We start from the raw sequence: 15066 nt of genomic DNA on the forward strand, positions 1-15066 counted from the left end.
TATAACCATTTTTAATATTTCAGATAAAATGGTTGATTGAATTCAAAATTACAATGGAAGAAGTCAAGGAAAAAGATGAGAAAATTTTCATGGAAGAAAAAATTCTTTCTTCTTCGATGGAAGACACACTGGCGGTGTTTTTAGAGGAAACAATTGTGAAGAAGGAAGAGATTTTAGGTAAAACATCAACTTTTTGAAGAGAAATTTTAAATTTAGATTTTTATCAAAATCTTTTAGGGCTAGTTTGATTTAATGATATAAACAGCAATATACCTGTTATACTTTGTTACTTCTATTATTCATGATGATAACTAATAAGTTCGTCCCTTCTTCTATTGTCTTGTATTGATATAAACAGAAATATACCTGTTATACTTTGTTACTTCTATTATTCATGTTGATGATAACTAATAAGAGTTCGTCCCTTCTTCTATTTGTCTTGTATTGCTTTCCCTGCGGGCCACGGAAATGTTTGTCTGCCTCTTATTTATGATATCGAATATAAACTTATAAAATTTTGCACTTTGTCGTTACTTAAACATTAAGATTTTACATTTTTACTTTCAGCCGAGTCATCTGAAGCTAAATACCATTGTGAAGAATGTGATTATGCTACTTCTATACGATCAAACTTGATGAAACACATTGCGAGTAAACAAGAGAAATGGCAAGTGTACCCATGTGATCAGTGTGAACATGCGGCGGTCACAATCAGATCTTTTGAAATTCACAGAGAAACCCTTCATAAAAATCAGAATACTGAGAACAGGCAAGAGGAAGGAGGATATCCGTGTGAAAATTGTGAATTTTTTGCTACATCAGCAGTGTCCCTCAAGGCGCACATACAGAGCAATCATACAGTATATACCTGTGTTATCTGTGATTATGTTGGAAGTACGGCGGTGAATCTGACGAAGCACATTGAGAGCAAACATCAAGAAATTAGATATTCATGTGATCAATGTGAATTTGCCTCAACTACAGCCGGATATCTCAGGATACACATTAAGAGTAAACACGAAGGGAGGCGATTTTCTTGTGATAATTGTGAATATGTTACAACATCCCGTACAAATCTAAGGACGCATTTTAAAAGTAAACATGAAGGGAAAACGTTTACTTGTCCAGGTCCTGAATGTGAATTTGTCACAAACACAGAAAGAAACCTCAGACGCCATGTGTCGCGAGTTCACTTGTCTGTTCAGAAAGACGGAGAAAAAAGTGAACATCGCCATTACTGTTCTTTGTGTGAATACTCTTCCTTCGAAGCATTTAATCTGAAGAAACATATTGAAACTAAGCACGAGGGACGGAGATTTACATGTCCTATTTGTAATCTAAGTCTAACATTGGAAAAGAATCTAAAACAGCACGTAAAGACGCAGCATGACGGATTGAGATATTCTTGTGATACATGTGAATTCGTTTCGACCAGAAAAGATTATCTGAAGAGACATATAAGGAGTAAACATGAGAATATTAATCATTCATGTGACCAATAAGACTATGCTTCAGGTTAAGCATGCCTTCTTCGAAGCCACAAAAAGCTAAATATGAGTCGAGGAATCTGACCAATTTACATTTCAAACATTTTCTATCTAGTTTCATGTTTATTTATGAGGTTTCATTGCAGAACCAGCTTCGCATCTATCAATCGACATTGCGGAACTATAAATGTTAATAATTTTAATTGTTATATCATTTGTTAGCAATTATCTAATGCTTTTTATCAATAAAAATTAAATTTTTCAAATTGTTACTAAACTCATAAACTAAAAAATGGAATCAGAAATAATTCTGCGGATGATGAAATCCTTCTAACCACTTTATAATTACTTTGTAACCATAAAATGAGTCTGAAAGCTGAAATTTTGGAAAATAAAAACTCTCTTATACAATGAAAAACTGAAACCTTAATTTGGCTTTCTATTCACCTTTCTAAAATGATTTCGAACCATAAAAAGTAAAAGTTATTTTTCATGGATTGTTTAACTGTACAAGTGGCTTGAGAATAAAAGCTATATCATGATATATCTCTTTGTATAACAATTAGTTTGATCATACTGTCACTTCATGATACCGTGTTCAAATAGAGATTTTAACAGAATTTAATTTGTTTACAAACTTTACGAGATACTTCTTTTTATATAAAAAAATTATTCTTCATCTTAAAGGGACTGTTGGCATTATTTAAATGACTCTCAATTTGAAGTGAACTAACGTTAAGAAAGTTCTCGATGTCTTGAAAATATATTTATAAATTCTTTTAATTTTCTTAACCTTTTCTCTGCTGCAGAAATCCCAATAAGAACCACAATTGAACATTGTCAATTTTAAGATAGCCCAACATTTTCTACAACAAACGTTTGAAAATTACGGTTGATCTCTGATAAGCCAAAAGGGAAATACTCAATGTAAATAAATTACAATTCATGAAAGTGCTCTTAAGATGCATATATAAAGGAAATATTCTGGTAAACCAGAAGAGAAATACTCAATGTAAATAAATTACAATTCATGAAAGTGCTCTTAAGATGCATATATAAATGAAATATTCTAGTAAACCAGAAGAGAAATACTCAATGTAAATAGATTACAGTTCATGAAAGTGCTCTTAAGATGCATATATAAAGGAAATATTCTAGTAAACCAGAAGAGTAGTTCTCAATGTAAATAAATTACAATTCATGGAAGTGCTCTTAAGATGCATATATAAAGGAAATATTCTAGTAAACCAGAATTGAAATACTCAATGTAAATAGATTACAATTCATGAAAGTGCTCTTAAGATGCATATATAAAGGAAATATTCTAGTAAACCAGAAGAGAAATACTCAATGTAAATAAATTACAATTCATGAAAGTGCTCTTAAGATGCATATGTAAATCAAATATTCTTGTAAACCAGAAGAGAAATACTCAATGTAAATAAATTACAATTCATGAAAGTGCTCTTAAGATGCATATATAAAGGAAATATTCTAATAAACGAGAAGAAATAACATAAGGGACTGTAGACTTAATTTCAAGTGGTATTCGATTCGATCCGATCCGATTCACAATAGTATCCGATTAATCTTTTTTCTGAGTAACAATTTTCTATCTGAAAAAGTGTTGAATTCTAACAATTTTCTTCTTTTTCTTCTGTTGCATATGTCTGCGATGAAATTTAATTGAAAAAATATAAATTTTATGAGATAAGAATTTATTCGATGGTAATGATTGTAAATATAAAGTGGTGAGCGATGTTACCAATAAAATGAAGAATACTTTTGATTTCAATTTTGATTAATATCAAGCTGTCAAACAACATGGATACACATAAATATAGAAGTCAAGAGAAGCTGTCAATTTAAAAAGCTTCCCTTTGATTACTTTACTTGTAAACTTATAATTCGAAAAAAGCTTGTTAACAATCAAAACTTAAATTAAAAGTCTTCTTCATTGTATTGATATAATCGTCTACTACTCTAGATAGATAGAAAGATATATTTTGGCTAAATCATTTGAATTTAATCATTGAAATATTTTTGTCATTCTCTCTTTAAAAACAATATGCTGGTTGATTTGATTGAGGGACCCTTTGTAAAATGTAAAATTCTTGTAGGTATTTGCTTTGTTTTTTGGGACACCCTGTAGGTATTTGCTTTGTTTTTGGAAATTTTCCCAGAAGACATTATACAATATTGAATGATTTTAAACAGTTTTGCAATTATAAACGTTGACAACGACTTAAAGGGGCTGTAAGCGTAATTTCAAGTGACCCTCCATGCAAAAATGGCAATGCCCGATTTACATTTACAACGATACCCTTGAAACTTAAATCTGATCAAAAATGTGAAAGATACTGCATCATTTTTCTGACGAGTAAATGAAGAAAAAATTAATATATTATTCATACTTGATCAGAGAAAGCTTTTAAGGGTACCGTTGTAAATCGTACATTGTCATCTTATCATGGAGGGTCACTTAAAATTACGCGTATACAGTCCCTTTAAAATAATCTTTAGCGATTCATTACACAATTTCCTTTATAACAATGACTTAATATTCAATCTCATCTGAAATCAGACAATTCCCGGACAATTTTTTCTTTATCTTCTTATACAGGGTTACCCACAAAGAATGAGACTTCAGAGACGACTGTTCTGAATTTTAACTGTTTGTTTTCTTATGTTAATGATTCCCTGAAACTGTAAACTTGTTTCTCTCCTCTTCAAATCATTTAAAAAGCCATCTTCCATCCTTCATTTTACCTAGTAAATAGAATTAATTAGCCCAAGATCTGAAAGCTTTAAAGATAGAAATTCTCTGAAAAAATCATCTAAGTGCCGAATATTTGAATTCATATAAAAATATTTCTTGTAACAATATAATGTGTCCTGATTGCCAAAATGGGTAAATTATTGTTCTGTGTCTGCTGCTCCAGACTCATACTGTAGTTTAATAAATATTTTTATTGCTGTAGTTTCCCTGCACTCAAGAATCGCTAACCATTCTTCACAACTATCTTGCTCTCATCGCTTCACGAAAGAATCAGCCCAAAAAATATTTTATCTAAACTAAAACAGTCTTTAGACTCTGTTAGTCCTCAAACTAGAGAAAGACTATATATATGTACATTGTACATAAATACTGTAGCAGATTTTAATTTTTCGACAACTTATATTTATACATTGACCATAAAATGTTATGCAACAATTAATCTAGTTTGAAATACATTTATTATTATTATTATTAAAATTAAAATTAAAAAGTCATAATTTTACAGTTTCATGTCGTCTTTATAGTCTTAACCTGTCCGGGTAGCCATGTATTTGCCACTGTTTCCTTTAAAAAAAGTTTAAACCATAATTCTATTAAGAGAAAAGTTTTACAGAATATGGGTTTAGTTCACCACCATCCGCCCCCCCCCCAACCTTCATCTTGAGCGTTATATATGTATATTGTCTATGCAACGTTAAAACCAAGTTTTTCGTTAACATAATTGTGATTATAAAAATGATATATATTATTCAAATTATACATAATATATAATCTATATAAAGGGTTACCCACGAAGAATGAGACGACTGTACGGAATTTATTCTGTCTGTTTCCTCATATTGATAATTCCCCGCCACTGTAAAATTGTGTTTTGCTTTTCCCAAACGATTTATTCTGTCATTTCAAGACTTTATCCGAGCCAGTAGACTTAACTTAACCTTGGGATCGGCAAATCTTTAAAGTTTTATGTCGTCTTCTCAATCTCTTCCTTTTTGGGTACGCACTGGGTAACCGGAACCCTGTACAAAGATGAAATGAAACCCAAAATGAATGCACAATCCCTGAAAGGTGATGTAAGCGTAATTTTAAATGAACCTCCATGTAAAGATGTCAATTCCGGATTCAAAATGATGTGGAAGATAGTGTCCTTTTTTTATTTATGTTTTTCTGCACTATAGAAATGCGCATATCACTAGTTATTTAGAGAAACCACAATTAAAATGTACAGTTTTAAAATTATAAACATTGATTTCTTAGTTATGCTTAATTAGGCAAAGCTTTGAAGGGTACCATTGTAAATCGGACTCTTTAATCCTTGCATGGAGGATCCCTTGAAAATATGCTTACAGTCCCTTTAAACCCCGTAATTTGCTCAATGTAGATTCAGTGCACCCTTGAGGAAACCTTAAACAACAAGAAAAGGGCGTGGTGTAGTTTTTCCCCCTGTTTCCTCTCTGTATGTGCGTGTGTGTTAGTTAGGGTGTGTGTGTGTTTGTTGAATGGAAAAATATAATGTCAAGGACAGAGAATATTGAACCTAGAACCTACACTAGAGGGTTGAACTTTACTCTATGTCATCTATACACCTTATTACAACCACTCCTTACCAGAACTTTAACACGATGCATAACTTATCTTCATTCACACGTAGCTGCTTAACTATCTTCCTGTCTGCATGCCAGCATGCCTGCTAAACCTTCTTCCTGTTTGCATGCCTGCAAAGGGCTTAATTATTTTTCTGATTTACTAACTTTTTATCTGCATGCATGTGCTCATCAATGGTTGTTTAATTTACTCTCTTCTTATCTACATGCCTACATAGTTTCCCATCATATTATTATTTGAAAATTTGATGTTTTCACTTTGGGCTAAAACATGAAAATTTATAAGTATTAATTTCAAGTAACCCTCCATTTTCTGAAGGTCACGACTGATTCATACTTTTTGGCGTTTTTGAGATAAAAACAGACAGAAGAGATTTAAACAGACATCTATTTGTTCCTTTGACATGATTTAAATGTTTTAATATTGTTTTGATATACTAGGGGATTAGCCTCCAGAAGTGTAGGGGAATAATTTATACAGGGGGGGGGATCACGTATTCAAGAGGGGGGGGGTTGTAATATCTGGCGCGAAAACGGGGGAAGCTTAAGGGATTAATAAAGGAAGGATGAATGGATTAGCTTTTAAACATGGATCCAACCAAAGTTAAATTAAGGATTGAATTGTTGCATTTAGAATCAATATACTAATCTGGGAAGAATATTATAAACTAGACTTCTTCTTTTTCAATTTTCTCTTTGTGTAAACCTTCCCTGGGGTCAAGAGAGGTCCCACACAAAAAGAAAATTCCCGTGGGTTTTCCGAGTCCCCCAATCAAAATCTCAGGTAAATCGGTCCAGGGTTTTCTGAGTTACTAGATTAAGATCTTAACGTTGTCCAGGGTTTTCATGTATGTTACTTCCACCGTTTACACGAGCTTGCTCGGAAATTACGATTTTAACCATTTTTCCCTATTAAAGTGGACCCATTCAACTTAGAATCTCGAGCTAAGAACATTCCCGTGCTCCCCAATTAAAATCGATACAGGGGTTCCTGAGTTATGATCGGACATCCCAAACATAGAGATTACTACTTCCTATGATATAATTACACTAGTTCTATAAGTTTTCTTGGTAAGAGTCAACCTATTCAAATTATAAACAAAGCTAGGAACATTTCCGTAGTTTTAAAACACGTTCCCCAAACTAAATTTGAGGCAAATCGGTCTTATGGGTTTATGAGTTATGATATACAACATCCAAAGAAACAAATAGAGTTTACTACTTTTATATGTAACACATAGCCGCGATCTGGACCTAGTAATATCCTAATGGGCTCTCTCACATTAGCTGTATGCAGGAAGACATCTTTTAAAAATATTTTCTCTTTAAAAAAGACAATTATATTGCACTAATTATAAGAACGACCTGCGGTTAGAAAGCATATTGAGGACGACATTAACATTCACCCTGGACTAACCAGGACTAGATATATGTTCCGTTTCTTCAATTTAAAATCAAAAGGTTCCATTTCTTCAATTTGAAATCAATTGGTTCCGTTTCTTCAATTTGAAATCGATTGATTCCGTTTCTTCAATTTGAAATCAATTGGTTTGGTTTCTTCAATTTGAAATTAATTGGTTCCGTTTCTTCAATTTAAAATCAAAAGGTTCCATTTCTTCAATTTGAAATCAATTGGTTCCATTTCTTCAATTTGAAATCAACTGGTTCCGTTTCTTTCTACAACTTGAAATCAATTGGTTCCGTTTTTTCAATTTGAAATCAATTGGTTCCGTTTTTCAACTTGAAATCAATTGGTTCCGTTTTTCAATTTAAAATCAATTGGTTCCATTTCTTCAATTTAAAATCAAAAGGTTCCATTTCTTCAATTTGAAATCAATTGGTTCCGTTTTTCAACTTGAAATCAATTGGTTCCGTTTTTCAATTTGAAATCAATTGGTTCCATTTCTTCAATTAAAAATAAATTGATTCCGTTCCTTCAACTAAACTTATACTTTTCATTTAGAACGCATCCACCGACAAAAGTATGAAAGGTAGAAGAGTAAAAAATTATGTTTAATTGGTCAAACTGGGATCGAAAGTCACAGATTGCTTGGACAAGGCCCAAACTGTTGAATAAGTGTGCATTCATCTAAATTACTTGTTGGTCTTGAAAAAAATGAGATTTTTAAATTTTTAATTGTTTGATTACATTTTTAAAACACGATCAGCTACAGAAAAAAGGATGAATTGAGACTAAAATAATCTTCACTTAATTCATTTCTTCAAACAAAAAACTCTGCCTTTACTAGCCATTTTTTATATCATTTTAAATTTTAAAAATTTTGTTCGTATTTATAAAAAAGGAGTTATTCAAATATTTTCTAAAAAAAGGAATTGAGTCTTTGCCACAACTCAAATTTACTAATCCCTATATTTTTGCAACCTGAGGGTGAAAACAATTGATATTTCAAACTTAGATTATCTGATCTAACAGAATGCATAGTTTAAAATATCTAAGGTCTACAACTTTGGGTTGCAAAAATATACGGATTAGAAAATCTGAGATTGTGGCAAATACTCAATTCCTTTCTACCATAGGAAACTATGTGTCCAAAACTGTCTGCTCTTTTTTATTGCTTAATGGGTAAAAAATATAGAAAATAGAAAAACTGGTTCAGAAAACTGTTCAAACAAATTTTAGGAATTAGAATTTCTTTTATCTATCTATCAATGTCTACACTATGAGGGATGGTGAAGTATTTATCTATCTATCTATCTATGTCTACACTACGAGGGATAGTGAAGTATCTATCTATTTATCTATCTATGTCTACACTATGAGGGATGGTGAAGTATCTATCTATATATCTATATATGTCTACACTACGAGGGATGGTGAAGTATTTATCTATTTATCTATCTATGTCTACACTACGAGGGATGGTGAAGTATCTATCTATATATCTATATATGTCTACACTACGAGGGATGGTGAAGTATTTATCTATTTATCTATTTATGTCTACACTACGAGGGATGGTGAAGTATTTATCTATCTATCTATGTCTACACTACAAGGGATAGTGAAGTATCTATCTATTTATCTATTTATGCCTACACTACGAGGGATGGTGAAGTATTTATCTATCTATCTATGTCTACACTATGAGGGATGGTGAGGTATTTATCTATTTATCTATCTATGTCTACACTACGAGAGATGGTGAAGTATTTATCTATTTTTCTATCTATGTCTACACTATGAGGGATGGTGAAGTATTTATCTATCTATATATCTATATCTACACTATGAGGGATGGTGAAGTATTTATCTATCTATCTATCTATGTCTACACTATGAGGGATGGTGAAGTATTTATCTATTTATTTATCTATGTCTACACTATGAGGGATGGTGAAGTATCTATCTATTTATCTATCTATGTCTACACTATGAGGGATGGTGAAGTATTTATCTATTTATCTATCTATGTCAACACTATGAGGGATGGTGAGGTATTTTTTATCTATGACTACACTATGAGGGATGGTGAAGTATCTATCTATTTATCTATCTATGACTACACTATGAGGGATGATGAAGTATTTATCTATTTATCTATCTATGTCTACACTACGAGGGATTGGTGAGGAGACCCAAAGAATGCATATGCGCTCTCTCCTGCTTCCTGCTTACTGTGCACACTGCTACAGTCCTTGGTTAGGTGCTCCAGTCCTTAAAGCTCATAGATACAAGCAACATGCGAGCACTGCGCTTCATTACACTGGCAAGTTCTTCCGGCATTCAATTCTGTACGCTGTACACTGTACATTGCTTCCCACCATTTTTTTTAACACACTAGTCTTTCCGACATTCCCCCCTCATGTTTTCCCCTACATTTCCCCTTTTTGTTCAGGAACAATCCTTTCTCCCATTTTCACCTCATTTTCAATCCTTTACACCTTTTTCTCATAAGGCTCAATCCTCTTTTTATTCACCATTCTCCGCTCATATATTATCTTTTTCCCGAATGACTTTTTTATTTAAAATTCGTTTATCAATTTTCTCTTTCTGGTACTGCATACGCACCTCTGCCCCTTAAGTAAAAGTAAATTCAACCTATATGAAGCATAAAGTCTGACCGCGTCAACCTTGTTGCACCGGCTAGTCCTGTCCATAGAGCTGGGTACAGTACAAACTGGGACCGGAAAGGTTGACCCCGCTCGGAAATTCAAATGTACTACGGCTGCCCATGACTGCACAATTTTTTCACCATATTTCCCACGTGTTTTATTCTTCCCCCATTTTTATTATCATATACCTTTCCAACATTTTCCCTCATGCACAATCCTTTCCACATTTTCCCCTTATGTACAATTATTCCCACATTTTCCCCTTATGTACAATTATTTCCACATTTTCCCCGCATGTACAATTATTTCCACATTTTCCCCTTATGTACAATTATTTCCACATTTTCCTTGCATGTACAATTATTTCCTTATTTTCCCCGCATGTACAATTATTTCCACATTTTCCCTGCCGTACAATTCTTTCTGCTATTTTCCCCTTATGTACAGACAGAGTGTCCCAAAAAAACATTGCATTAAGGGGTATTGAGTGCTGAGGGATCACATTTTGTCCAATTTTTACAATCAACTTTTGGAATCGTAAATTTATTTCAAACCCAAGTTAAAATATTTTATTTCACATTATTCTGCAAAGGCTAGTTTGTTTATCAAAGTATAAATAATACGTTTAAAGTTTTTATAAAATACACCTCAAAAATTAAATGAGTTTATTCCTACGAAGCTCGAAAACGTACTTTTCTCTTGTAAGTTTCGCGTGATTTTCCTCCCTCCAGGTTCACCCCTGTATGCCGAGTCCATTAGCGCCTGATTCAATCAGGTTTCAGTCATGTTTGATGTCTATTCTGAACCAACAGAAATAGCATGGCGTTAAAATCTATTTATCTATCTCATTATCCAATTAGAGATATAATACCTTCAATCTGCGCAATCAGTAAATGGAAATATTTACTTCTACAAGAACTATGGTGGTTTTTTTACCATTTATATCGGTTGTTAGCGAAAAATTCAGTTCTCTCACATTTCCTGCTTTCCCCCTCCATAGTCAACAAATTCTTTAAGTTTATTTTAAAAGAATAAATATATATATTTTTATGAAAGTGGTTGAAAGGTATAAAGCAATATACTACCCAAATCCTAATTGCACATTAAAGCTGTTAAATGCAAAAAAATCTATCTATCTATCTATCTATCTTTCTATCCATTAATGCTGGTCTGTCTATTTATCAATCTATCCTGGTCTATCTTTCTATATATCTCTACATCTATTCAGGTTATCTATCTATCTATCTATCCATCTATACTGGTTATCGATCTATCTATATATCCATCTATTCTAGTCTATCTATATATCTATCTCTCCATCTATCCTGGTTATCTATCTATCTATCTCTCCATCTATCCTGGTTATGTATCTATCTATCTATCCATCTATTCTGGTCTATCTATCTATCCATCTCTCCATCTATCCTGGTTATCAATCTATCTATAAATCCATCTATCCTGGTCTATCTATCTATCTATCTATCTCTCCATCTATCCTGGTTATCAATCTAGCTATCTATCCATCTACTCTGGTCTATCTATCTCTGGTTATCTATCTAACTATATATCCATCTATCCTGGTCTATCTTCTATCTTCCTATCCTTGTATTCCGAGCTGAAAGATTGTGAGCATATGTTACTGTAAGATTAGTAACAGTTTGAGAATATTATTAATTTCTTGGAAATATTATACAACAGAACCAGAGTAATATCAAATATAAAGAGCAATGTTGGCACATTTTTTTACAACGTATTTTTCAGTTTATCTTCACATTTAAAGCTTTTTATCTTAGGACAACAAACATTCTTAGGACAACAAACATTCTCTAGACAACAAACATTCTTAAGACAACAAACATTCTTAGGACAACAAACATTCTTAAGACAACAAACATTCACAAAAATCAAACATTCTTAAAACATTGGACATTCACATTTTAAATTAATTATTCAAAAATCATCAAACAATTCTCAAACATTCACAAAACAACAAACATTCACAAATTATTGGACGTTCACATTTAAACTAAACATTCATAAATCATCAAACATTCTTAAAAATTGAACATTCTTAAAACAACAAACATTCTCGAAACAACAAACATTCTCGAAACAACAAACATTCTTAAAACATCAAACATTTCTAAAACATCGAACATTCTTAAAACATCAAACATTCTCAAAAAATCTAAAAACATCAAACATTCTCGAAACAACAAGCATTCTCTAGACAACAAACATTCTCGGAACAACAAACATTCGCAAGATAACAAACATTCACAAAATAACAAACATTCTCTAGACAACAAACATTCTTAAAACATTAAACATTCATAAAACATCAAACATTCTCATCAATCTCAAAACAACTAACATTCATAAATCATTAAACATTCACAAACAATCTCAAAACATCAAACATTCTTGAAACAAAAACATTCTCTAGACAACAAACATTTTCAAAACTTAAAACATTCACATGACAACAAACATCCTCATGACAACAAATATTAAAACACTTCAAACATTCTTAAAACAACAAACGTTCTCAAAACAACAAACATTTTCAAGACAACAAACATTTTCAAGACAACAAACATTTTCAAGACAACAAACTTTTTCAAGATAACAAACATTTTCAAGACAACAAACATTTTCAAGACAACAAACATTTTGTTGACAACAAACATTAATTCTCTAAACATTAAACATTCTCAAGGCAACAAACAGTCAAAAAACATCATATTCTCTGAAATTGTGTGCAGTTAAAACTATAGTTCCAAATATATTTCAATTAGGATCTAAGAGGCGTAATATTATCTAGAGAAAACATTCTATATGATTAGAGAGCTCAGTCCAGGGTAGGATATTCTAAAAACGTGATTTAGTCCTTACCTGCCAATTAGCGTAGGATTTGGGCTACAGTCATGAATATTTCTCCCCTGTATTTGAGTCATAAGAGAAGATGTTTTTAAGTAGAAATACTTCACAAAACTTGAAAATAATTTTTTTTTATTTTCAGGTTGGGTTCATTTCTCTCTCCGGAGCTCAATCCCAGTTCCAGACACAGTTTCAGAACTTCCAGGCAGCTCCTAGAGGGGCCCCTGAAGGGGCTCTTAGGGGCAGTGGGGTCAATGAAGGGGTTTCAAGGGGAAGGGAGGTTCAGGCCCCTAGATCAGGGAATAGCAGAACTAATATCCCTGAGATAAACCATCTCCTGGTCGGAGAAGATCAAGGAGTAAGATCGGAGAGGAGAGAAACTACAACTCCTGTTTCAATCCTCAAACAAATTAACGAGTAAATATTTTCTTTCTTTTTCAATAAATGTAGAAAATAGATTTTATTAAATCTTATTTCTTAAATTCAAAAACTCTATTTTGAAAAATTAATTTAATTTCAAATTCATAAAGATTTTTTACCATTAAATAATAAGAGGTTTACTTTAATTATTTGTTGGAAACCCTGTATTGATCAATAAAAACTGTTTAGGCACAATGAGGATGGTTCGTATAGTTATGGTTACGAAGCTGCTGACGGAACCTTTAAATTAGAAACAAGGTTCGTAGATGGAACTGTTCAGGGTAAATATGGATATGTAGACGAGAACGGAGAAGTCAAGATTATCGAATACGGAGCAAATGCCATGGGATTCCAGCCCCAGGGAGATTTACCAGAAGGGATTATAATCCCTCCCCCAGTGGCAGGAAACTGTACGGATTGTGACTATGATTATGAGTACCAGGATATACAGAACCCTGATGTAGAGCAGGATAGAAGCAACAGGGTTATTCTAAACAGATCTAGAGGAGACCTGGAGCAACAACCTCGTATTCAGCAAGCTCCAAGTCAGAATAGAGGACAGGATTTGAACCAACCGATCACGGATCCTCCTCTCCCGAGACGTCCTGCTTCAGAACCTGGATTTTCCCAGTCCTTCAACGCATTCCCTGCAGCTCCTGCATTCCAACCCAGTCGTCCTGAACAGGAAACATTCTCAAGAGGTTCAATCCGTCTTTCTCCGGTCTCACGTCCTGATCCTGAAATCCCGCAAGCTCGTCCTGCTCCTGAAATCCCGCAAGCCCGTCCTGCTCCTGTTGTTTCCGAACCAGAGGAATCGGAAAACTCAGAATTTTCCAATTTTCCCGCCAGAAATAATCCCGCCCGCGCCAGATCTAACAGCAAACCTGCTCCTAGATCTCAGATAAAGGAGTTCTCCAGACCTTCAAGTATACCTAGAGAACAGGTGTCCAGGGTTCCACCCCAACCTCAGGATGACCGACAGATAAATATATTTAGACAACCAGCTCAGGTTCAGCAGGAACCAATTCTTCCAGCTTTCTCGACTCCCTCAAACTTCAATTCATTCCCTCAGGTTCAGGCTGGATCCAATCTTCCTTCGAGACCCTCAACTGGTTCACGTTTTTCTCCGGTAACTCAGGAGGTACGCCAAGAAGTCCCAGAGTTACGTCAAAGAGTCCCAGATGTACGTCAAGAAATCCCGGAGGTTCTACCTAAATCTGCTCTAGAAATTGTAGATTTTAACCAACTGGTTCAACAGTTTCAAGGAACTAGATCTGGTCAGCAACAGCAGCAGCAGCAGCCACAGTTTCAATCCTTCCAGGATACTGGAGCACAACGGTTCAATCCTTCTCAGGCCAGGTTCAGCACGGAGAATTTCCCGGTCAGATATTAGTTGTTAAATTTTAAACTATGTATAGATATTTATTAAATAAAAAAAATGTTTTGCCACATGAACACAGTATTAAAAGAACTAAACCAAAATTTTCTAGTCCCTATATCTCATTGCTCTTTTGCATCTTTGATATTCCTATTAAATCTAACAGTATTTGTATTTTGAAATATCGAATTTCCATAACATCAGGTTACACAGATATATGGAATTAATATTAATAGTATGAAATAACGAATGTCTATAACATCAGGTTGCACATATATGGAGTAGACATTCATAGTTTAAAATATCGAAGGTTAATAAAATCAGATTGCACATATATACGGAGCAAACATTCATAGTTTAAAATATCGAAGGTTAATAAAATCAGATTGCACATATATATGGAGCAAACATTCATAGTTTGAAATATCGAAGGTTTATAAAATC

The 15066-nt window shown here is 33.3% G+C and overlaps 2 protein-coding genes across 2 annotated transcripts; both read left to right on the top strand.

Moving 5' to 3' along the window:
• On the top strand, positions 1 to 1753 carry LOC111701420 (zinc finger Y-chromosomal protein). Its single transcript, XM_023472705.1, has 2 exons — positions 1 to 177; positions 568 to 1753. Exons 1-2 carry the CDS (start codon positions 54 to 56, stop codon positions 1500 to 1502), a joined length of 1059 nt encoding a protein of 352 aa, XP_023328473.1. The 5' UTR covers positions 1 to 53; the 3' UTR covers positions 1503 to 1753.
• A 7748-nt stretch (positions 1754 to 9501) lies between these two features.
• On the top strand, positions 9502 to 14699 carry LOC111701393 (uncharacterized). The gene is made up of 3 exons (XM_023472671.1): positions 9502 to 9598; positions 12967 to 13241; positions 13434 to 14699. Exons 1-3 carry the CDS (start codon positions 9572 to 9574, stop codon positions 14635 to 14637), a joined length of 1506 nt encoding a protein of 501 aa, XP_023328439.1. The 5' UTR covers positions 9502 to 9571; the 3' UTR covers positions 14638 to 14699.
• Positions 14700 to 15066: the final 367 nt, after the last annotated feature.

This window comes from Eurytemora carolleeae, unplaced genomic scaffold, assembly GCF_000591075.1.
Source record: "Eurytemora carolleeae unplaced genomic scaffold, Eaff_2.0 scaffold26, whole genome shotgun sequence".
NCBI classification, from domain to species: domain Eukaryota; kingdom Metazoa; phylum Arthropoda; class Copepoda; order Calanoida; family Temoridae; genus Eurytemora; species Eurytemora carolleeae.